We start from the raw sequence: 26,475 nt of genomic DNA, 5'->3' as shown, positions 1-26,475 counted from the left end.
CTGCTGCCTCCTGAACGCTCCCCACCAGGTACCCTGACAGGGAATGCCACCACCTCCTGGTTCATAGGTCGATGCCAAACCAACTGAATCACAACCAGCATGGGCCCACTTGCTTTTTTTTAAAGTCATCTTTCCCCTAACATTATTAATCAAGTGTAATTTTGAAATATCCACATTTTATGTGAGGACTCCAAGGATTACATTATCTCCTATTCCTTTGCAGATTTATTCCTACTTAGCTAATGTTATTAAGGACAGCTTTAATGTTTAATTTTTACTTTCACGAAGTGCACTGATAATGGTTTATCAATCCCTGCAGTACTTTCGAGATTTGTATTTATTGGAGATGTTACAATCAAATAGTTTTACCAAATTTGATTTGGCATAGGATGGATGTCTTAAGTTTAATACACGGTAACTTTTTTTATTGAAATTGAATAATTAGCAAACATGATGGTGAAAGTTTACGCAGTAAATGCTGATTTGTTTAAAGCGGGTAAGTCAGATGCTTAGTCTAAAATTCACTGCTGTGGGTAGTATTTATATACCCATATTCCAAAACTTCGTTTTGCAACAATTGTTTAGTATTCAACTTACTGAACAAAAGGGTTCCCTTAGGTAACCTTTAATATTCTGAGACATACAACTTTTTTTTTTAGTTCTTGAGATTTACTTCTAAGTATTAAACCAGATGTTATTTTCCTGTGTGACATTCCAAAACGGGCACAATCACATTGAATACAAAGAAAACAAGGTGTTCGGGGTTTAAGAAAAATAAAAAGATGAAAAGAAAAAAATGAATATTTTCCAGTTCACCAGACCGGGGCGGGGGGGGGGGGGACGTGTTCAGGATCCTTAAAAGAAGAGCTTGAGTTTAAATGTTACAAATACTTTTACCCTACGAGAGACGCGGTAGGACTCCTTCCTGACTGCGTTTGTTTTTGTAACACCAGCGGCAGGATCTCTCCCACAGTCCTGGGCGAGGCCTGGGAGCTCCTGCACTCCCAGCACCGAAGTCTGGACAAAGTGGAAGGAAGCCCAGGCACCTGCGGCTCCGACCGAAACCCGCGAGGGGCGCAGGGCAGCGCACTTCTCCCCGGCATTCCGCCCGCCTCCGGATTCCACTGCCGAGTGACGTCCCGCGGCCGCGCCCCAGAAGCAAGAGCCGTGCCGGGGGCCGCACGGGCGCTTCGCAAAGGTGTCCGTGTGTAAAAGAGGGGCCCGCAGCTCCGCGGCGGAGACCAGCCTTTCCTCCAGGCAGCAGCCGCTAGGCTGGAGCATCCGAGAGCTGACACCACCGGCAGGCCCCGCTCCAGGACCGTAGCCCCCGTCCGACCGCGGCGCACGCCTCCGCCGGAAGGGGGCGGGGCCCGGGCGGCGCGGCGAGACCCTCGGCGCACGGGGTGGTTCCTCCCGGCCGGCCCGCAGCCGCGCGTTTCCGGCGCGCTCCCCCGCGCCCTGCGTCCGTGGTCTCGCCCGCCCCGCAGCCATGTTGGATCGTGCGGCCGCCGCCGCCGGAGGAGGGTTGGCGGAGTTGGGAGTGTAGCGCGGTCGCCGGAGCGCGAGGACTGCGGCCAACCGGCCAGAGCCTCGCCGGGCGGGAGCTGGGGGCTCCCCTTTCTCCGCGCAGCCCGCCGTCGGCTCCTCCTTCCCGTGGCTGCCGCCTCCTCCTCCTGGCGCCGGAGGAGTTGCGAGATGCTGAGCCTGTGACTCCCCTCCTCCCGCCCCTGTCACCGAGGGGAACGCGCGCTCGCCCACTCGCCGGAGGAGACGGCCCTGGACTCCCAGCCCCGCCGGCGGAACCATGAGCTCCGGCCAGCAACCGCCGCCGCGGAGGGTCGCCAACGTGGGGTCCCTGCTGCTCACCCCGCAGGAGAACGAGTCCCTCTTCACCTTCCTCGGCAAGAAATGTGTGGTCAGTGGCCGAGACCCGCGACGCCGGGAAGTGGGAGTGGGCAGGAGGCGGGAGCGCGCGGAGGGTCGGGCTGCCGGCCAGGCCTCCCCCGGCTTCTGGCCCCGCGTCGGCGCCCCGACTCCGCTCCCTAGGTCCGCTGCCCGGGTGCGGGCGGTGCGGGCCGCGGCCCCCGACGCCGCCTCCGGAGCTGCCCGGGAGTGGGGAGTGTCTGTCCCGGAGCCCCGCTTGGCCAGGTCCGCACCCTTGTTGCTGGTTCAAACTTTATCCCAGGGAGGTCCCGACGCGGTTTTCTTGCACGAGCGGCTGGATCTTTCTCACCGGGCCCCTGTCCTGCCCCCCGCTTCACCTCTTAACCGCTTGGTCTTCACAATACCAGAGGTTTCAGCAGTGGGTCGGTCGGAAAAGGAAGCCCAAATATGAATGAAACGGACCATAAAGTTGTTTTTAATCCCACTTTAGAATTTCAGGAGGGAATGAAGTCGAGTGCATCGGTTCAGGACGAGAACAGGAAATGCTATTGCTTCCCATTGCAGAGCAACGGGGTTTATTTCTCTAGGAATCTCGCCGAGGCCTGGTTATTACTCTCCTCCCCACTGATTTTTTTTTTTTTTTTTTTTTTTACCTTGGTGGGAGGAGGGGCTGCTCTCCCCACAACCATGCGCAGGGGAACCGAAATCTGTAGTAGTTCTTGACCCTTTGGGGCCTGCAAATGATTCTAAGGTTGGTGTTGTGCGGCCTGTTCAGACCCCAGATGGCTGGTTGGGAGCAAGCAGTTCCGCTGTGGGAAGGGGAATGTGTGTTGTTGACGGAAGCATTCATTACATTGGCTGCTGGCACTTCTGGGGGTGGGGAGGCTCTGTTCCGTGGTGCAGGCCTTGTCCAGCTGCTGCTTACTGCGGTGGCTGCTTGAGCTGTGGCTGAGTTTGCTGAAACGCTGTGTGGGTCCCTTTCTCCCCTCGTTGCTTGTTAGCATTTGCAGGGTGTGTGCCGTTGAAACCCAAGCAACACGTACAAAAATGTCAATGGAACAGTTCTACAACTTTGCATCGTAGTGTTCAATATGTCAAAACAGGCTACACCTGCTTAGGAGTTAGGCTTTGACAGTTTCCGGAAAATTACTGCATTAATGGTTAACTTTATATGAGTCTACCCTTTGTATCCCGTCCTATCCAACTGGACATTGAATCAGTACATTCAACTCAGATTGTTTCATATTTCAGAAGTTAGATCTTAAAGAACATACGTTGAGTTTACTTATGAAAAGAATGAAATAAGAGAGGTGGCTTAAAATCGGAATTTTGGGAAACTAATTTAAAGATAATCAAGTTTCCCCCACCCGCCAGCTTTTTTTAAACAAATGAGAAAACTGTGCCAGTGAACCCTAAGTCACACAGCAATTTAGTAATGTGACCAGAAGTGGTATTAAAAGAATAATAACTTTTGTTTAACCCAAAACTGATATAATTAAAGTTTAAGATTCTTAAGCCCTAATTTATTGCATATTTTCAATTTAGGTAAATCTCTAGCACTTTAAATGTTAAATTATCTGCAAATGAAAAATAAAAACATTGTTGGTTTATTACATTTGCTGTCAGAAAGTAGTTGTATGTACTTTGTTTTACATACCAAACACATTAGCTTTAGGCAGGAAGGACATTGCAAGTATACTGACTAATTACTCTGTGCTTACCTATAAGGAGTACTGGTTTCAATAAATGACAAATGTGGAAGAATACGGTGATGAAGATAATATTGTTTACTAGTTATCGTAAATGGATTGCCAAATATACTGTCTGTATTCAGTGTTTAATGTCTTTATGTCATCTATTATTAATAAACTTTACCTTTTGAATTTCTGTCATTTAAAACCACACTGCTATAGTTACCTGCTCTCCTGGTATGAAATTATTGCAAAGATTACTTTAATATTTGACATTTCCAGTTATTAGAGAGTAAAGTAAGAATGATATTTTAATTTTTGGAAAAATCTTTTTTTCCCCCCTTTGCTGACTATGCGGGTTTTTGTTTTTTGTTTTTTGTTTTTTTGGTAGTTTAAGATAATACTGAAATACATTGTTTCATTTACAAAAAAAAGTTCAGCAGTAAGATTTACAGGTCAGACCAAATTTGTTAAGCAACTGTATTCAGAGGAGTAGTTATAGTGCCAGCTCTCAGGCATTTCAGTCTTTCATTCACTCAACAAATATGTATTGAGTAACTAAATGTTGAGGTCAAATCAGGGTTGTTGCCTACCCTCAAGAAGCTTTGTGTATAAAAAAGGGAAGCAAATGTGTAAACTGATGTGTAAGTCAATACTTCAGAGTGATATGTAAGAAGCTGCATGTTACAATGGAAAATGTGTTGCTTTGTAGTCAGCGGACAGGGGTTCAAACTCATGTGGTCACTTTGGACAAGTTAAACTCTCTGTCCTCAAATTAGTTTTCTCATCTCTGAAATAGGGATACCATCTTATGGGGGCAGTGGGTTTGTGGATTAGAAGGACTGTATGTAAATATATGGGCTATTATTTTTATAAAGATTTAGGGGACCAAAAGAGAGGATGAGTAAAAGCTTTTTTAGAATGGTGTATACTTAAATATTTAAGATTAGTGGGTACTCCCCCAGGTTAATGAGAGGTATGAAACAGCTTGGAAAGTCAGGAGACCTACTAATAATATTATGTTATGGAGCAAGGAGGGTTTCTGCTTGGGTTCTCAAATTTAGTTTGCATTGGAACTATGTGGAGATGATAATACAAATGCATAGAACTAGGCTGAATTCCTAGATAATATTCAAATTCAGTGTGTCTGTTGTGGAACTTGGGCATTTGATTTTTAGCAGGCTTAACAGAAGACTGGCATCTATCACAGTTTGAGAACCACTGCTGATGTCCACAGTTTTCTGATAGGGTAATCCTGAAGCACATTGGAAATGTTAATAGGTTTCCCTTCAATCTTTGGTCTATATTTTGTGAATTAAGGTTAAATTAAGTTAAAACAAGTTATTTTAGTATGGCATTTCTCCATCCCTTTAAGACATCATTGTGTATCTTATAGATGTGAGAGAGATACAGTTCAAGTATTACACTACAAGGTCAGATTTGGCTTTTAGAAAGTTGAGGGAGGAAGGGGGAGGCACCATAGGAGGTGGATTGAGGATGGTGAGAGTGAAGACAAAGGAGGTCAGATAGGTGTTTATATAGTCAATGTGAAATATGTTGAGGGCCTGAATTAAGGCAGTGCTGGTAGGAATTCAAGGATAATTAAAAAGACCCCAGTAGGATTTCTTCCCCTTCACATAAAAGGAGTTGGGGAAGGGAATTGATATAAAGACAAGTATAACCACCAGCAGGAGTATGCAGAACTTTCTCACTAGATGAAAATATACTCAGATGTCAGTTGAGACTGTATTGATGATTGGTTTAATGGAGAAGGTGAACCTTCAGTAAATCTTTGTTTTGTTAGTTTTTAAAAATAGATTTTGTGAAAGTTGAGGTTTCATTTAAAGTTATCCTATATAATAAAGATGTAATATGCAAATGGTCGTTACGCCCTGAAGCATAATGACCGGATCACGGATCAGCAGGAGGGTGGGGCAGTGAGCTACAAGCTTCGGAATAGAGAGCTACAGGAGGGGATGGGGCAGCAAGCTTGGTGTGTGTGTGTGGGGGGGGGGGGTACAGGAGGGTGGCAGCGAGCTACTGGCTACAAGTGGGTGTCAGAGAGCTACCGGAGGGGGCAAGGCAGCAAGCTATGGGGGGGGGGGGCTACAGGAGGGTGGGGCAGGCGGAGAACTACTGGAGGGCGGCAGCGAGCTACTGGCGAACTACTGGTGAATGGATTCGTGCACAAGGCTACTCGTATATAATATATGTGTTATGTACTTCCACATAAAGTAAATAGTTCATTAGCTGGTAGTATTTTCTAGAATAATTAAAAAGGGTTAAAACAAGATTATCAGGCTTTGTTTTATAGTTAGTTTTGTTGTCTTTCATGTAGTGTGATTTAACTTATTTTCTATCAAGAGTATGTGCTCTCTTGCCAAGTGGAGTTTAATATATAGTCCTGAGTAAGAAATTAGGTAAGGATTGGAAAAAATAAAACCTTATACTAGCCCTCTGCAACCAACCATCTCTGGTCTAAAAGGATTGGGGTTTAGTAATGTTGGCAGTTACCTTTCCCTGTCATACTCACCTGGTTTGTTTGTTTCAAGATTTAATGATACCATTTTTATTAACCAATGTTAATCTTCATTTCATTTAATTCCTAGTACTTGCTTATATTTTTTTAGGTGTTTGTTTTCTCGTCCTGTATATAATTGTGGGAGATTGGACTTCATGCCTGTGTAGTTTTCTATATAATTTTTATAACATCTAGCATACAGATCACTGAATACTCATTGAATTGTTCTAAGTGCTAACTTGTTTATTACTTAGGAGCTCATTCCGCATTTCTTTTTTTTTTTTTTTTAAATATATTTTATTGATATTTTACAGAGAGGAAGGGAGAGGGATAGAGAGCTAGAAACATCGATGAGAGAGAAACATCGATCAGCTGCCTCCTGCACACCTCCCACTGGAGATGTGCCCGCAACCAAGGTACATGCCCTTGACCGGAATCGAACCCGGGACCCTTCAGTCTGCAGGCCGACGCTCTTTCCACTGAGCCAAACCGGTTTTGGCTCATTCCGCATTTCTTATTGCTTCATCAGGTTGTTAAGATCTTCCATTTCTAATGTTCTACTAATAAAGTCTCTGTTAGGAAAACAAAGTGGTTTAATGTTGCTACTGATAGATGTAGTATCAGTAACTGTCCAACCGTTACTTCTTTCTGTTCTAAATCCTTAAATAGGGAGGGAAGGGTGTTTAGAGGGGTCATTGTGTTGAAGGCCTGAATTAAGGAAGTTAGGGGTGGAAATGTATTTCACCTTGAGTAATATGGAAGGAAAAAGGTTAAAAATTCATGGGATTTGGAATATACAAAGCTGAGAAAGCAATCTTGCCTAGTATAGAGGAAAAAGGTGACTACAAAGTGCCAGAGTGGACATTTAGAAGAATCCAGATCTGGGTTATAAACCCTGTTTCTTGTTATTCTTAGCTGTATAACATCGGTTTTCAACCTTTTTCATCTCATGGTACATATAAGCTACTAAAATTCTGCAGCACACCAAAAATAGATATTTTGCAGATCTAACAAAAAAAATAGGCATAATTTTGATTTCCTTTATACTGGATGGCTATTGTTGTGTTGGCTGTTGTCACTTTTTTTATTTGACAATCTAATTGAAAAGAGGTCATTGCCCTTGACTAAATAGTCAGGTATTGCATGTTTTAAAAATTCTTGTGGCACACCCATTGAAAATCACTGCTCTATAATACAAGAAAATTTCTTAACCAGTATGAGCCTTAGTGTCTAGATTTGTAAAATGGGCTTAGTCAGGGATTTAGAAAATAATGCAGTAATGTATGTAAAGCACTTAGAGTGCCTGACACGAAGTGTTCTGGGAGTTTGGAAAAGCATATGAAAGAATGCCATCATTAGTACCATTCCTGTTACTGGCAAGAAGGTTTTAAAGTAAAAAATTTGAACTATATTGTATTTGTTTTGATTTAGGCAAATTCTAACAATTGTATTTAAATGTCAGTTAATTACAGAGTTTATAAATTAGAGTTAAGCAGTAGCTGGAACTAAACTCTGGGGAATTCTAGGCAGCCTTAGCACCCCTGGCTGATGACCAAAGAGGAAAAAAGGGATTCTGGTATAAGAGTTAAAGAGTTCCTGGGTTTTAGTCTGTGCTCCACCACCAGTTAATTGTGAACGTGAACAAGAATCTCTGCCTTCCTAAACCTCATTTTCCTAATCTGAAAATGAGGGCTTGGACAAGATAACACCAGTCTTTCCAGCTTTAATATTCTATCATTATAACTATTCTAGATGCCAGGGACTCTGTAGCAGGAAAAGAATAGCTTTCTGTTAATCTTGGCATACATGTGTTTTGCACACTAGAGACAAAGATAGTATATATCTAATTGAAAGGTAGATAATCAGAAATTTCATTGCAAATTCCCATTTCTAACTAACATTTTTCTAGCATAACAATTTAATAAATGTTTTACTTTGAAAAGTTGGATGAATATCATTAAAAGGCATGTAATAGGATTGTCAGTCTTAACTAACTTTGAATTATTATGAATTATTTCTTGTGATTGCAAGGAATATTTGGCTTATTAGAAGTATGGTGCCTTTTAAGTTGGAATTGTTTCTAAGAGTTTCTCTTGTTGACAAATTAATTCCAACTAGAACCTTATTTCTTACATGAAATTTTATTAGTGATATATTTAGCTGTTATATTTTGTTGCTTATTTAAGGTAAAAACGGTTTTTAAAATTTTTAGTTTGTGCTAGATTCAAAATTTAGTTTGTGTTACAGTGAACAGACTTTGTTTTAGAGACTGATTCAAAACTAAAGTTTGAAAGAGCAGATAAAGTTGAGCTTCATATAAATTACTCTGTCCAATAGATGAGAACCCAGCATTATTAATAGAGTTCACTTTTACTGTAAAGCTTCTGGAAGCAAAACAAGTTCATACATTCTTGTTTACAGTAACATATATTACTAACTGTAAATATACTTTTTATTGATGTATGACTGAACAGTCTAGTATTTTTAAGTGTTTAGTAATTAGAAGATTTTGGCATATTTAACTTTATTCATAAATACAGTGTAACAAAAATATATTCTGCTTTTATCCATATCAGTATTCTTAGAAGTAGTAGGAGATTACAGCACTATAATATCAGTATAAGAAAATGAAATTAATAAGGAAACATAAGTTTCATTTTGGAATCAGTGTTATAGAGGCATTGTGACCCCCCCCTTTTTTTTAAGAGAACAAATGTGTGTAAATGGGTGTGAAGAATGTTGAAAAGGCAAATCTAGAAAAGCCCCCTTTAGAAAATAGAATCAAATGAAAGGTTTATAGTAACTTCATATTTCAATTACTATGATTATTTATTACTTTACTTTAATTGTTCCTCAATATTCTTGGCCACTTGCTTCCTCTGCCATAGTGATTTTTCTAACACGTATTTACTGCAGAAATCTGTCCCTGTAAAAGGAGTATTCATTAAATATCAGATAAAGTGAAACAACAAGGAAATAAAGACATTCAGTAATATAATGTGCTATTAAAAATGATATGAGGAGATAGAAATTATTATGAGCCAAATATACAATAACTTTAGGGCAATGAAATGTTTTTCAAGTTTCATTGTAAACTTAAACTTTTATATTAGATTTGGAGAAGTTAAAATTATCTAGTGTTTTTAAGAATTAAAATAGAGGCAAAATTGTTTATTATACCTCTGGTTCCAAAATTAAAAATTTTAAGTGAAATGCTTCCTCTAGTATGGTGAATACTTTTATTGCCATAAAAATATTAGAGGATACCTGAATATCTAAGAAATTTTCATAATAATGGAGCTGATTGATTTATAAGCAATGCATACAGCTAGTCAGAAACTCAAATGATTTTCTTTACTTTTTATTAATGAAATATCATCATGTTCAAGTATTGAGGACTTACTGAGTACATAATAACCTCCCAGTAACTTGAAATACATAGAAGGGGTAAGTAAAGTTCAGATCTTACCCCTTTGTTGCTTGCTACGTAGCTGGGGAACACAAAAATCATGCACACAAAAAAATGTGTTTTATAAGCTAGTCTATAATAAAAATTTGGATAGGAAAGAGGGGTCACTGGGATACATTATTGTGGGGCTTGAACATACAAGGACCTTATGAATTTATGTCATAAGCAAGGAAGCAGCTCAGTTGAAGTATGGGGAATTGTGGGAGCAAGTTTGGAGTAGAAAATTTGCATGGAGTATTTGGAAGTATTGAATAGATTGGCTTGGCTAAAACTGAGAATTGTATTTGCTTGAGGAGATAGTGAATGATGAGGAAGGGTAAAATGAGTCCAGGTTTTAGAAGATCAGACTTAGAGGCTGAGCTTTACCCTAAGTAGTAAGGGATCTAAAGTTTTTTGATTAAAAAAATGTCAAGATAGGAAGGATCTAGAGATGGGAAAAACTGGAAATTATTATTCATAATAGAAATGCTTTAAAGTTTACTGCACACTTTTAAAAAGTATTTTTATTAATTTCAGAGAGAGAGGGAAAGAGAAACACCAATGATGAGAGAGAATCATTGATTGGCTGCCTCCTGGGGATCGAGCCCGCAACCAGGGCATTGCCCTGACCAAGTGACCTCCTGGTTCATAGGTTGATGCTCACTGAGCCATACTGGCCAGGCATCTACTAAACACTTTTGTACTTATCTCAGCAGGCCTGACCTGGCTAAGGAACTTGAATTATAGCAGCATCTGCAACATAAAAAGGATTATGAGAGATATAAAGTCCTTGGTCTTTGTGCTCAAGGCACACACCATCTAGCCCTCACAGCATTTTTCCTTACTGCTTCTAGGAGTGGTCTTTGAATACTCAGCCTATGCCTAAAGGCAGCCACTACTAATCAGCCCAGGTTCATAGGAGATGAAATCTAGTTGCCATTTCAAAGCTATATTCTAGAAAACACTGTGAAGAAAAAAAATTAGCTGTGTGAATTCTAGATGACAACAGAACCTCCTAGTGGAAATGGCTAGATAGTAAGAATTGCAGGACTAGAACTTTGGAATCCTTGCAGAGTGTTGTTATTGAGGTCTTGGTAGTGGAATTAGATCTTTGATGGTGTCAGTGCAGGTCAAGATTACACAGGGAGGCAGTCTGGCTCACATTTGACTTGGCCAGCATTTGAGAAGGATAGATTTCAGTGAGGAGTTGAAAGGGAAGAAAGATGTTCTCTTTAATTTATCAGAAAATGGTATGATACATATTCTGTAATTTAAACTTTTTCACATATTAATTTAACTTGCATATATTTTCATTCCCATTTATATCTATCGCATGCTTTTTATTACTTCATCCTGTATTTTATGCATTTCTTAACCTCTATCGATGGGGTATATTAGTTTCCTAGGGCTGCCATAGCAAAGTACCATAAACTGGGTGACTTCAAACACAAATTTATTTTCCTACTTCTGGAGGCTAGAACTTCGTAATTAAGGTGTCACAGGGTTGGTACCTTCTAAGGACACTGAGAATCTGTCCCATGCCTCTCTATTAGCTTCTAGCATTTGCTGGCAGTCCTTAATGTTCTTGGCTTATAGATTCATGACTCTGATCTCTACCTATATAATCCCATGGTATTCTCTACTTGTCTGTCTTTGTCTTCTCTTATAGGACACCAGTCATTGGATTAGTGTCATTCCTAATGACCTCATCTTAAACACTGCGGACAGATCACGGGAATTCTCATGTTTTCATATTACACAATGTTTTACAAAGTATCATACTTTAAAAAGATATTAGCTTCTAAGAACATGTAATAAATAACTTCAGAATGCAATGGATATTTAATTTTAAGGCATGCCTTTAACATTTTTGTAAAATGTGTTTTGTACTCGTTCAATAGAAACCTATCTGGCCACTGGGTAAAGCTAGCAATAAAACTACTGGTCCGCAATGTTAACTTGGTTGCATCTACAAAGACCCTCTTTCCAAATAAAGTCACATTCACAGATACAGGGGTTATGACTTCCACATATCTTTTAGGGAGACACAATTTAGCTCAACAATGGGTATGTTTACTTTCCAAGTTTTTGCCTTTAGAAACAATGCTATAATGAAGATTCAAATACATATTTTTACGTATCCTTTCCAAGTATTTCTATAGAATAAATTCTAAGAAATGAAGTTAAAGGGCATTAGAAATGAACATTACAAATACTAATAGATATGGCTGGATTGTCTTCTGAAATAGTTGTTACCAAACTATATATTCTCATCAACACTAGGATTTAAAATATTTTGCTTTTGACAGTTGCACTGGCCTAAAAAGTCTCATTGTTCCATTTGTAGTTAATTATCTTTACATGTCTGTTGGTCATTTATATTTCTTACGTGAATTGTTTTTCTTGTCTTTAGACCATTTTTCTACCTGTTTTTTTTTTTTTTTTTTTTTTTTCATAGTAACGGGAAGAACTCTTTAGGGATAGTAATTAAATTACAAATTACAATATTTTTGGCAATTGTTTTATCTTTGATAGAACTATTTTTGGTGTTTTTGGTCACTGTATTGGTTTTAAATTTTTGTGTATCAGGTTTTTATTTAATACTGTCCCAGCTCAGAATTGCAAAAATATTTACTCACATTTTCCTAGTATTTTTATGGTTTTATTTTGAACATATTATCTTTGATATTTTTGGAAGTGACTTTGGAAAATGAGTATAGTAGAAATCCAGCTTTATATTTTTACAAATGGCTAGTTATTCCAGTAACACTTATTTTCTCCCGCCTATTTGAAATGCTACCTTTATAATTTACTTAATAAATTACCAGATTTTTTAGATCCACTTCTGCATTCTCTTCTATTTATTTTATTTATTTGCCAGGATACAGAGTTTTTAATTAGTGTAGCTTTATAATGGTATTATTTGATTAGCATTAAGTCCTTCATTACTCTCCTTTTCAGTATTTTCTGGCTATTTTTATGTGCCTGTGCATAATATTTTTTAGTACAAAAGTAACACCCAATTATACTCATTGTTTAAAGTGTGCACACACACACAATGTACTGTACATTAAAATCACCCTTTACCTCTCTCATTTCTCAATACAATTAGGCTCCATAGGAAGCTCTTCTTAATTGTTTGATGTGACTCTTCCCCTTTTTATATGCATAGGATATGTGTGTAATTTATATTTACATTTACATCTGTTTGCATTTTACCTAAAAGGGGTCATACTCTGGGCAGTTTATACGAGGTACATTTAGATCTACCTCAAGTTTAAAAAAAACACATTTTTATTATGGAAACTCAAACACATACAAAGTAAGATAGTATTATCACCTCATAGCTAATCTTGTTTGCTTTATATTCCTACCCACCTTCCCCATTCTACCCCCCTCCCCCACACACCTGAATTATTTTTAAGTAAATCCCAGGCTTGTGAGATTCCCTCCCCCCCCATCAGTCTGGTTAGATGTTTATTAATTTTATTTTTTTTAATGGTTTTAGTTTAGTCCTGGATAGTTGGTTGGAGGGTCATCCTGCACACCAAAAGGTTGCTGGTTTGATTCCAGGTCAGGGCACATACCTACGTTGCAGGTTCTATCCCCAGTTGGGGTGCATATGGGAGGCAACCAATCATTGTTTCTCTATCTCTTCCCCCTCCCTTCCTCTCTCTCTAAAATCAGTAAATAGCCCAGCTCAGTGGTTGACCACCTGGTAGTTGAGTGGTCAGGAAACATGCCCGGGTTGCAGGCTCGATCCCTAGTAGGGGGCGTGCAGGAGGCAGCAGATCAATGATTCTCAATATTGTTTCTATCTCTCTCCCTCTCCCTTCCTCTCTGAAATCAATAAAAATATATTTTAAAAAATAATAACAATACTACTAATATTTCTTGTTTACTAGTATTTTATTGGCTTCTACTCTGATCTTTATTATTTACTTCTACTTAGTTTGGATTTAATTTACTTTTCTTCTAGTTTTCCTTAAGGTAGTTAACTACTAAGGTGATTTGAGACCTTTTTTCATTTTCTAATACAGATATTTAGTGCTATCCATATCCTCCTAAATATGCTTTATATATTGGATATATTGTATTTTCATTTTTATTTTTTAAGTTGCTTTCTCATTTTCCTTTTCATTTCTTTGACCCACTGGTTCTTTTAGATGTATGCATTTTAGTTTCCTGAGATTTATGGATTTTTTTCAGATGTCTTTTTATTATCAATTTCTAACCTAATTGCACTTTTTGGAGACTGTATATAAATCCTTTTTATTGAGCAGTGTTTTATAGCCCAAAATATGATCTAAATTGTTCTTCATAAACTTAAAAATATGCATTCCAGTCTTATTGGGTGGAGTGTTGAGCAAATGTTAATTATATCAAGTTAGTAGATTTTCTATTGGCTCTATCAATTATTGAAAGGAGTACTGAATTCTTCCGCTATAATTATAAATTTGTTTCTCCTTGCAATTCTATAGTTTTGCTTCATATATTTTAGATGCATAAACATTCATAATTATGTCCTCTCAAAGAATTAACCATCATGAAATGACCCCCATAGTCCCTGATATACTTTGTTCTGAAATCAACTTTGATATTAATATAGCCACTGAAGCTTTCTTTTGATTAGTGCTGTAATCATTTTTGCCCAACTTTTAGTTGGGTTGTTGGTTTCTTATTGTTGACTTTTAAGAGTTCTTTGTCTAAACACATTCTTTATTAGATGTGTGTTTTTCATATATTTTCTTTCTGTACGTGGCTTTTCATTCTTTTATCAGTGTTTTTTGTAGAGCAGGTATTTTTAATTTTAATGAAGTCCAAATTATCAATTTCTTTCATGAATTGTGCATTTTTTGTTTGTTTGTTTGTTTGTTTTTGGTTGGTATTTCTAAAAAGTGAATTCCAAGGTTACCTACATTTTCTACTATGTTATGTTATCTTTTGGAAATTTTATAGCTTTGCTTTTGATATTCAGATCTGTGACCAATTTTGCATTAATTTTTATGAAAGGTGTAAAGATCAGTGTCTAGATTGGGGTTTGTTTGTTTGTTTTTTTGCATACGGATATGTAGTTTTTCACCATTTTTCAAAAAGATATTCTTTCTCCATTGGATTGTCATTGATCCTTTGTCAACGATCTGTTGAATATGTTGGTTTACTTCTGGGCTCTATTCTCTTCCACTGATCTGTTTGTCTCTTCTCTTGCCAAAATTACACTGCCTTGATTACTGTAACTTTATAGTAAGTCTTGAAGTCAGATAGTGTCAATCTCTGACATTGTTCTTTTTCTTCAGTGTTGTGTTGGCTAGTATGGGTCTTTTGCCTTTGCATATAAACATTTTTTCTTTATTTTATTTTATATATTTTCCCATATAAACTTTAGAATCAGTTTCTTGATATCAGTTACAAAATAACTTTGGTATTCAGTTACAAAATAACTTTGGTATTCCCTTGAATATATAGATATAGTTGGGAAAAACTGACATCTTAACAACATTTTGTTTCCCAATCCATGAATATAAAATACCTCTTTTTATTTACATTTTCTTTTATTTCATCAGAACTTTGTAAATATAAAGCTCTCATATATATTTTGTTAGATTTATACTTATTTTTCTTTTTTGTGTGTGCTAATGTAATTGATATTTGTTTTTAAATTATAAATCCCAGTTGTTCACTGCTATATATAGGCAAGAAGTTCACTTTTGCATATTAACCTTGTAGCCTACAACTTCACTATACTTGGTTATTTGTCTCAGGAATTTTGTTGTTTTAATTCTGTGGGATTTTCTACATAGATAATCATGCCATGTGCAAGCAAAGACAGTTTGGTTTCTTCTTTCCAATGTATACTTTTATTTTATTTTCTCCTTGCATTAGCTAAGACTTCCAGTACAGAGCTGAATAGGAGTGGTGAAAGGGGACTTTGTTCCTTGCTTTGTACTTGATACTGAGTCAGAAAGCATATAGTTTGTTAGTAGTATGTATGATGTTAGTTTAGGTTTTATATATATTCTTTATCAAGTTGAGGAAGTTAACCTCTATCCTTAGTTTACTGAGAGTTTTTATCATGGGTGTGGGATTATATCAAATGCTTTTTGGCATCTATTCATGTGATCATTTGGTTTTTCTTCTATAGCTTCTTAATGTGATGGGTTACTCTAGTTGATTTTTTAAAATTTTTGTAAATTTTTTGTTATTGTTAATCCTCACTAGAGGACATTTTTCCATTGATTTTTAGAGAAAGTGGAAGGGGGAGGAGAAAAAGAAACATCAATGTGAGAGACACACATTGATTGGTTGCCTCCTGCACACGCTCTGACCGGAGCAAGGGATCCAGACTGCAACCAGGGTACAAACCTGCAATCCTTCAGTCCATGGGCTAACACTGTCCACAGAGCCAAATCGGCTAGGGCACTTTAGTTGATTTTTGAATGTTGAATCAAATGCTGCATACCTGGAATAAATCCAACTTGATCATGGAACATAATTCTTTTTATGTATTGTTGGTTTCAACTTACTGAGAATGTTTACATCTATGTTCATGAGATGTATTTATCTGTAATTTTGTTGTTTTATTCTATAGCTTTGTCTGGTTTTGGTATTAGGGTAACTGGCCTCAAAGAATGGTTATGGAGTGTTCCTTCTGCTTCTGTCTTCTGGAAGAGATTATAGAGAATTTGTATCATTTCTTCCTTAAATGTTTAGTAAAATTCATCAGTGAAACGATCTGGGCCTAGTGTTTTCTGTTTTGGAAGGTTATTCATTATATATTGAATTTCTTTACTAGAGGTTTATTCTAATTAGCTAGTTTTCCTTGTGGGAATTTTGGTAGATTGTGTACTTCAAATAATTGGTTCATAACATATACATCTGTGCACATAGATCCTCTTTCATTTTTGTTATTTGTGTCTTCCCTCTTTTTATCTTGGTTACCTTTCCCTGTCTAGAAATTTATCAATTTTATTGGTCTTTTCATATCGCCCTTTGATTTCCCGTTTTTTATTACATTGATTTATGCTATAGGTTTTTTCCCCCTGCTTATTTTGGATTTAATTTGCTCTTTTTCTAGTTTCCTAAAGTAGATGCTTAGTCTATTGATTTTTAGATCCTTTTTTGTTGTTTTCTCATATATGCATTCAATGCTAAATTTCCCTCTAAGCATTGCTTTTGCTGTATCCCACAAATTTTGGCCCAGAATGTGGTCTCTTGGTGATTATTCCATGTGAGCTTGAGAAGAATGTGTTGTTGAATGAAGTAGTCCATAAATGGGAACTAGATCCAGCTGATTGATGGTTGGATGGTGTAGAGTTCAACTCTGCCCTTATTGGTTTTCTGCCTGCTGGATATGTCAATTATTGATAGAGGGGTATGGAAATCTCCAGCTAAAATAATGAGTTCATTTGTTTCTCCATGTGACTCTTTCACCTTTTGTCTCAAATATTTTGATGCTCTGTTGTTAAATGCATACACATGAAGGATTCTTATGTGTTCTTGGATAATTAACCCTTTTATCATTATATAATGCCCCTTTTTATCCTAGATAATTTTCCTTGCTCTGCAGCATGTTTTGCCCACAGTTAATATAGCTACTCCAGCTTTTTTCAGTTATTGTCAGCATTGTATATTTTCTTTTATCCCTTTTCTTTTAATTAATTTGTTTTATTTATTTTTAAAAATATACCTTTATTAATTCCAGAGAGAAAGGGAGAGGGAGAGGGGGTTAGAAACATCAGTGATGAGAGAGAATCATTTATTGGCTGCCTTCTGCACGCCCCCTACTGGGGATCAGCCCACAATCAGGTCATGTGCCTTTGATTGGAATCAAACACGGGACCCTTCAGCCCACAGACCAATGCTCTATCCACTGAGCCAAACCACCGGCTAGTGCCCCTTGCTTTTAATTTATATGTCCTTATAATAAATATAGGTTTCTTGTAGACAGTATATAGTTGGTTGTTTCCTTTAATCCACTCTGTCAATCTATCTTTTATTTTGTGTTTTTAGACCATTTACATTTAAAGTGATTATTGATATAATTAGATTAATATTGACTATATTTGTTAACTGTTTTTTTATTCATGGCCTTTGTTTTTCCACTCTTATTCTGCTTTGTTTGGTTTTAATAGAGCATTTTATATGATTTCATTTTCTCTCCTAAGAAGTAATTTATACTTTCTAAAAAAGATTTTGCCATTGTTTGTAGTGTACACTTTTTATTACTTTATGCTTTTAGACACTGTACTATTCTACTTTGAGTAAAAGGTCTACTTAAAGTGAATTAGTTGGTACACAGTTACAATCAATCTATGTCTAATTTTAAATGGGTAGTAGCAGTACCTTGTTTTTATTTTTAATTTTTATTTATTGATTTGAGAAAGAGAAACATCAGTTTGTTGTTTCAACATAGTATATTTGCTGAAATGTTTAGTAAAATTTAGTTTCACTTTATTTATGCATTCACTGATTGAATCTTGTATGTGCTCTGACCGGGATTGAATCTTGGCATAGCGGGACAACTCTAACCAACTGAGCTACCCAGCCAGGGCAAGTAGCAGTACCTTATAACAGAGAATGCACATTGCTTTCCCTTATAACATTGCTGTTATTCATTTCATTTATCCGTAAGCCATAATCACCAAATGCATCTACTTTTAATTTACATATTGGCTACTAGAAATTTTGAAATTGCTTATATGATTCACATTGTATTTCTATTATACAGCGCAAGTTTGGCAGTTTTCAAAATAATATGACAGAAGTGCAAATCATCTATAAATCCCATCACCCAGGAATAACTAATATTTTTGTCTATATCCTCGTGGATTTGTTTTGTGTGAATTTTTTTGCACCAATTCTTGAGTAATGTACATATGTGTTTACTCTCAGCAAACACACCTCACAAGCACAGACATGAATTTTTTATTGACAGTGTTTCATGTCAGTGAGTATATCATTTTCAATGGGTACCTATGGATTTACCAATCTCCAGGGATGGACAGCATCACTACTCTTGAAGTTGGGGATATTACTAAGTAAAATAAGGGTTACTTGAATACAAGCACTGGAATACTGTGATAGTTGATCTGATAACCAAGATAGCCATTTAGTGACTAATGGGTGGTTAGTGTATACAGCATGGATATACTGGACAATGGGATGATTCATATCCGGGTGTGATGAAGCTAAAATGAAAAGTATGGTATGTTTCAGCATCTGCAGATTACCACAGGTTAAGAAAGAGCTTGAATCCTTGCTAAAGCGTTGGACCTTATTCTTAACATATAGGAACCTATTGTTGACCTATAAATCAAAAGGCCTTTCAAAGTGAGAGGCAACAAGCATTTATTTGAGATCAATAAGAATAGTTATTCCGGAAAGCACTGATTCAGGCAGAAGCCCCAATAGTGTTCTGATTACAAAACAAAGGCAATGGGTATTTATGAGAAAGGGAAGGATAACAATTTTATCAGTAGAAGGAAGTCATTTCTATTGGTGTAGATAACACAACATAGTGATGTTAATTCTAAACAGTGCTTTTAATTTTCAATCCAGTAGTATAACTGCTTTCTTATTACCTTTCCAACTAGTTTGGTACACAGTGTTGCTTTAGGCAAATTCCAGAGGTTATTTTACCCTGTTTTAACATTCCAAAGATTTGGGGCATAAGACATGCAAGGCAGTTCCACTAGAATAGCAGCTCCAGCTCCATTTTAAAGTAGCTCTGTTTATTATTGTTTACACTAGAGGCCCAATGCATGAAAATTCGTGCAAGGGTAGGCCTTCCTTTCCCTGGCTGCCAGCACCAGCTTCCCTCCGGCACCCGGGACCCGGGCTGCTTCCCTCCTCCGGCTGCCCGCAAGTACCCGGGACCTGGGCGGCTTCCTTCGGGCCGCCTGCAGGTACCCGGGACCCGGGCTGGCTTTCCTCAGGCCGCCCACAGGCACCCGGGACCCGGCTGGCTTCCCTCCTGCCCTGGCTTCGTCAGGAAGGACATGCAGAATGATGTCCGGAAGACGTCAGGTCTAATTAGCATATTACCCTTTTATTATTATAGATTATTATGTTTTTAAGCATGTATCTATTAAAAGACAATTGGCAAGAAGAATTTATAGAGAACAAAATAGATGTAAAAGGTCTACTTGAAGTGAATTGGTTGCCAAATAATTTACACATTAAAAATGCAGAACATTCTAGTTATTAAATGTATACATAGGATCTAAGAGTCACCCTTTCCATTTAAAGACAACATCATTGGCTCGTTTTGTCTTTACAGTACATAGTATAATTTTATGGAGTTACTGTTATTATATAAAATCCTCACATTCCCTCTCCACCCCCAAGTTCATGATTTATTGATGGTAAAGATCGTTTAAAAGAAAAAAAACGACATGATCTACCTTTTATTTTATCAGTTAACTTCCTTCTCTTTTGTGGAGGTTGCAATCAAATATCTAGTTATGGGTATTCATTTCAGTGATAAAAACCAGAGCTAGAAATGCTCATGCATTTTGAATAAAAGTTGCTTTTTGAAACTAACAACATTGAGCTTTCTGAGGAAATACATAAAACCCGATGAATTGAATAATTTTTCAAATTATTGACTAGATAATTATTAATGTTTTACACTACAATTTTAAGTCAGCAATTGTGAATAAAGTGCCAGTCTTAAACACAACTTCAGAAAGGTTTTGCCTCCCCCTTCCTTTTTTCTTTTCTCTTCTTTTCTTTCCTTTTTTTTTTTTTGCACCTGTCTAATTCTTATGCATAATGTATGGGAGAGTCTCAAATGTTGTACCTAATGTCCTTAGTTAGGTTGTACATTGAATTTAAACTTATTTACTCTCAACCTTATCTTTACATGTCCTTCCCCCACCTTGATTGTACATATAAAAGTCAAACAACTTAAATGTGTTTGTTTATATATATATAAACACATATCCCTGTGAGTGTCTTTAAAAACTTGGTAATATGAATTGCTACATATAAAATAACAAGTATGGAAGACAGAGCCAATTGAATTTTAAACTTGCTTATCTTGATTAATCATGTTTAAGAGTTCAGAAGACTTAAAAGGACAGTTTGTGAAAGAAATAATAGACTTTGACCTTCATTATAGACATAAGCTATTATTGCCAAAGTTTGCTTTTTTATTACTTTATGCTTTTAGACACTGTACTATTCTATTTTCAGCAATGTTCACTTTTAATTTTTAAAGGGACACTTACAAGTTACTAGAAATTCTTCCTGGGTTATAGTTTCTAGATAAGAAAGATGTTTCTTTTTGCTTTGTTTTATTTTTTTCCTCTCAGACTTGTACCATAGTGTGACTTGAATTGGTATTTTTCGTGTGTGTGTGTGTGTGTGTGTGTGTTTGTGTGTGTGTGTGTGTTTCAAATCAACTTGAAAAGCTAAAATATTCACCTGGTTGAAAATCAGAAAGTATGTAAAGCAATTGAAAAGTTTCTCTTCCATCTTGTCCATACCTTTGCCTACTTCTTCCTTCCCTGACAAAGCACATGCACACACACAGAACCCCTAACAGCTAGCAGCAACTGTTACTAGTTTCCTATGTCCCTTTCTAAACAGTTTTATTTATACTTGGGCAAATGCAAGTTATTTATTCTTGTTACTGCTTTTGTGCCCAAATGTAAGCATATTATTCCCTTCATTTTACATCTTGCTTTTTTTTTCTTCTGTAAAGTATCTTAAAGAGCCTCTTTTTTCTTTTTTTTTGCAGCTGTATAGTATTGTATAGCTGAAGTGTGTTTTAATTGAGTGGGTATTTTTCTTGATGATCTAGGAAACTTCACTTGCCTGAGGAATTTTGGGTAATTTTCAGGTTCTAAAGATTTGAATTAATAAATGTAAGATTTGAAATATTTTAATGGTTTTAATAGAAGTCTTTTAAAAATGTTACCTTTTATCCAAGTTTAGTTAAACACATTATTTAACTTATTTCAATTCACATATGATAAACTAGGTCATCTGTGTGAATAGTTTGGGTACCATGTATTTTATTATGTTATATTTCCTCCAAAGTCCATTGTCACTGTAGGATGCAAATTGCCTTATCATCATGCTGCACCTTTTGAAATTATTCATTTTGACCAAGGTGAGACTTAAGGCTGTAATAGCTCTTTTCACACTGTATATTATACTTTTGATTATGTAACATTTCTTGTCCCAGATAATTATCAGAAATTTATACCACAGTATTTTATAGATTTATTACTATTCTGCATAGGCAAGATTGTTTGAGTAATGCTTGCCTATATTTTCTGATTATGTGGGCTCAACTGCAGAGAACTTGTGGCAGGTGTGCTTTTGAGAAAGCACTCAATTCTGCTTTCTATCAGGAGAGTTGTTATTGGTATTATGAGTCCTAGTGGGGAAACCCATGTACTTACTAGCTGTATCAGAGATCATACATTTTCCTGTTCTAAGCTTTTTGTTTTTTTCTAAATGAATTTTAAATTTCTCAGCAGATTTGCTTCTTGTCAACTTTGTGATTATGTATTTCATCTTATTCTTTAACAATTCCTGTTCATTAAAAAAAAAGTATAACCCAACCATTTGTGTAGTTTGAGAGGACCTAATTACCTGACTAGTCCACTGACTTTTTTGAAGGTAATTTTCTTAGTAAGGCAGGCTTATTGAAAAGAGCAACTGCTGCTGCTTTCCTCTGATTTGGATGACTGAAGCTGATCAGAGTATCTTGTTAGGCAAGCTCTTGTTGCTTATCATCATAATTAGTAGGATATAACAGGTTAAGTGTTAACTCTTTTTTTTTGGGGGGGGGGGTCAGTTAAGGGATCCTATAGATGAAAACTGAGATTTGAAAGGTGAGCAGTGTTAGCCAAGTAAAAGGATGAGAGAGGGAGGATGGAACTGAAATGGAAGGTTGGGATCTTTTCTAAAAATATTTTTTATTGATTTCAGAGAGGAAGGGAGAGGGAGAGAGAGATGGAAACATCAATGATGAGAGAGAATCATTGATCAGCTGCCTCCTGCACACCTCCTACTGGGGATCGAGCCCACAACCCAGGCATGTACCCTTGACTGGAATCAAACCTGGGACCCTTCAGTCCACAGGCCGATGCTCTATCCACCAAACCAGCTAGGGCTATGTAGAGTGGGAGCTCCAGGGGGAGTGGTTCAGGCACATCTGTCAGAGGAGCTGCCAACTACGTGCTGCTGGGCCTGGGATAGTGCTCAATTTGAAGGAGCAGGAGGGTATTCCACAAGAAGGGGCTGCGGGGAACGGCTCTGCACCAGTGCCCCTAGGCCTCAGACAGATGCACATGGCCCCACTGCTGGGACCTTAAACACCAGACACACTGGCCATACAGAACAGACATAGCAACATGGAGTACCTAATGGAGGACCAGCTGGCTGCACTACAAGCAGTGCGTGGGGCCTGGCATATTGGTGAGGGGAGGCGCCCTGCCCAACCTGCCCCGACGCGTCCATGAGCAGAGCGATCAGCCTGCTCTGCCATATTGCCCCAGCCCCTCCACCAGTGGAGCAGCGTCCAGCTTACCTCACCCCTCCCACCAGGGAACAGTGCTCAGTCCTCCCTGCTACCTTGACACGTGGCCCACCTGGACACAGGGACCTGCCGCCCTAACCATCTGACACTGCCTGGTAGATGTGACCTGACACCCCCAGACACACAGACCCGCCACAGCAATCCTGTGCATCTAACCTGGAGCCACCAGATTGGACCCACTGCTGCAACCCCGCATGGCCAGTCACCTCTGGATGCGTGGAAATGCCCCCACTACCCTGGCCTGCCTTGCCGGGTGCCCCAGACTACCAGACTCCTAAAATGAGGAGACGAAGAAGCAACCCCCAAATGAAAGAAAAGGAAGATTCACCACAAAAGGAACCAAATGAAATGGAGGCAAGTAGTTTGTCAGGAAAAGAATTCAAAGTAATGGTTATAAGGGTGCTGAAGCAACTTAGAACTACAAACAGCTTAATGAGAATTATAAGTAACTTAATGAGAACTATACCAACATGAATAAAGCGGTTGAGCATCAACCTGGATACACCAGTTCGATTCCTGGTCAAGGCACATGCCTGGGTTGCAAGCTCAAATACCAATGGGGGCATGCGGGAAGAAGCCTATCCATGTTTCTCTCTCATCGATGTTTCTATCTATTCCTCTCCTCTCTCTCTTTAAAATCAATTTTGAAAAACATAATTTTAAAAATGAGGTTGAAACAATAAGAACCAATGGCTAGGGGAGAATGGCTAGGAAGAGATCAGCCAAAGAACTTGTATGCATATATGCATAACCCATGGACACAGGTGATGAAGACCTGGGACGGGCTGGAAGAGGTCAATGGGGGGAAGGGGGACCATATGTAATACTTTCAACAATAAAGATTTGTAAAAAAAGAAGAATCAATGAGAAATGAACAATGACACAGTTGAAATAAATAATACTCTGGAAGATTCAACAGTAGACTAGAAGAATATGAGGGCGGGATCAGCTAATTAGAAGAGAAGCTAGTAAAAAACACATTCAAAGTAGCAGTTGGAAAACAAAATATCAAAAAACAGGAGGAGCTTTGGGACAACATGGAATGTAATAACATCCGCATAATTGGAGTACCAGAAAAAGAAGAATCTGAGCAAGGACTAGAGAACCTGTTTCAAGAAATAATGACTGAACACTTCCCTGGCATGGTTTCACACAAGTCCACAAAACACAGAGAGTCCTAATCAACATGAACCCAAAAAGGCCCACGCCAAGACACATCATAATTAAAATGCCAAATGTTAAACACAAAGAATCTTAAAGGCTTCAAGAGAGACAGAAAGTTACCTACACAGGGGCTCTCATTAGACTGTCAACTGATTTATCAATAAATCACTTCAGCCCAGAGGGAGTGGCATGAATTATACAAAGTAATGAAAAGCAAGGGACTGAATTGAAGGCTACTCTATCCAGCACAGCTATCATTCAAAATTGATGGTGAAATTAGGAGCTTCTCAGACAAAAAAAAAAGGCTAAAGGAATTTATTACCACCAAACCAGCACTTCAAGAAATGATACAGGGACTGTTGTAAGAAGAAATAGAGAGGGAGGAACATAGGCATAAAGAATAAAAATGGCAACAAATAAGTATCTATCAGTAATAACATTAAATATAAGTGGCTTAAATGTTCCAATCAAAAGACCTAGGGTAGCTAAATGGATATGGAGACATGATATATATATATATCCGTGTTTCCCCGAAAATAAAACATCCTCCGAATATAGACCTACTTACAGGTTTCCTTCTGAGTGAAATATAAGGCATACCCCGAAAATAAGGCCCCAGGCTCTGTCTCAGAATGAAAATTAATTTACCGTAAACTGGTCGCTAGGGCCGCCCCAACTGGCGTCTAGCAACCAGTGACGTTACGCGGAGTCCTGACGTCACTGCTGTGTGGAGGCGGAGCGGAGGTCGGAGTAAGCGGTGAGCACGGGGCGGGAGAGAGGAGGAGACTTTCGCAGATGCGTGTAGAAGAACAGGAGGATTAGAGCGGACGGGACGCGGCGAAGGTGGTGAGTGCTCGTCTGTCTCTGGTGACACTACCTGATGCTCGCGGCCGCCTTCATGATGACTGAAGGTTCTCAGTCAGTGGCAGACCCTGCTCCAGCCCAGATCCAGGCCCCAGCAAGCCCAGTGACAGTCCCCAGGCAGGCCCCAGGGGGTAAATGTCTGATAAAAGGGTAGGGGGGATGTCTGGTGAAGGTGTTCAGTGGCACGGGTGGGGGGAGGGGGATCACTTAAAATGATACAGGATCAGAGGGGGCAATCAAAATGACACAGGAGGATCAGAGGGGACAATCAAAATGACACAGGAGGATCAAAAGGGGTTACTAAAATGGTAATCCCCCCTCTGATTCTCCTGTGCCATTTTGATTCCCCCTTCTAATCCCCCCTGTGTCATTTTGAGTGATCCCCCTCCCCCACCTTGATAGCCCAATTCCTTTTTTTTACCCCTAGAAATGAGCGCAAAAAGAAAAAGCTACTCCGTGGAGTACAAGAAAGGAATCGTGGAAGACTCTTGGGGCCAAAATCTTACTGCTTTCTGCAAAGAGAAGATGTCGAGTATCCAATTGGTCCGAAAATGGCGAGCAGAGTATGGTAACCTCATTGAACAAGTGGACAAGGGAAATGCTAAAAAGCGCAAGTGTGGATCAGGTCAGCAACCATTATTTTCTGAGCTGGAAGACCTGATCTGTGAATGGGTTGTTGACAGGAGAGCAAAGGCTTTGGTTGTGAATAGGGCTCAGATTCAAGAATTTGCCCTTGCAATGGCTCCACAGTTTGACATAGCCCCCGAAGACTTCAAAGCATCACAACACTGGCTGGATAATTTCCTTCAGCGAAGTGAACTGTCTTTAAGAAGATCTACCAACATTGTTTAGGTTGGAAGATACTCAAGTTATTAAGCGAGCACTTGCATTCAAGTCCTTTATTGATGATGCTGACTTCTCTAAATACAATCTTTCCAACATGATTGCTATGGATGAAACTGCAGTGTTTATGGGCCAATCATCTCAAACAACAATTGAACAGCGGGGTGCCTCCTTAGCGTACATTCCCTCCACTGCTTACGAAAGTGCACGTGTTCCCTGTATTTTGGCAATTCGTCTGGATGGCACTAAAATCCCACCTTTAATCATTTCTAAGGGCAAGAAGGAAAAGATTGAACGTGTTTTGGGCGTTTTAATTCTTGAAACTGAAAAAGCCTGGGCCACACAAGCAGTTATAAGGAAGTGGGTCGATTTAATGCTGCCACTTGTTATGCGAGGGAGCCAAAGAGGTCTGCTAGTCTGGGATGCAGCCAGCACTCACCGCGCTAAAGACATGAAGACATTTCTTTATGAAAGAAAAATAGATCAGATAATGATTCCCGCAGGA

The 26,475-nt window shown here is 38.5% G+C and overlaps 1 protein-coding gene across 1 annotated transcript in view; it reads left to right on the top strand.

Annotated features, from left to right (window-relative positions):
- Positions 1-902: 902 nt before the first annotated feature.
- Positions 903-26,475, top strand: part of WASL (WASP like actin nucleation promoting factor) — an 87,105-nt gene continuing 61,532 nt past the window's right edge. The window contains exon 1 of the mRNA XM_080663370.1: positions 903-1,915. Within this exon, the coding sequence (XP_080519496.1) occupies positions 1,805-1,915 (111 nt within the window). The 5' untranslated portion in view covers positions 903-1,804. The remainder of the gene's footprint in view (positions 1,916-26,475) is intronic.

This window comes from Plecotus auritus (genome assembly GCF_963455305.1).
Source record: "Plecotus auritus genome assembly, chromosome: 4".
NCBI classification, from domain to species: domain Eukaryota; kingdom Metazoa; phylum Chordata; class Mammalia; order Chiroptera; family Vespertilionidae; genus Plecotus; species Plecotus auritus.
Note: the sequence above shows the minus strand (reverse complement) of the source record. Positions and strands in the feature narration are given on the sequence as shown.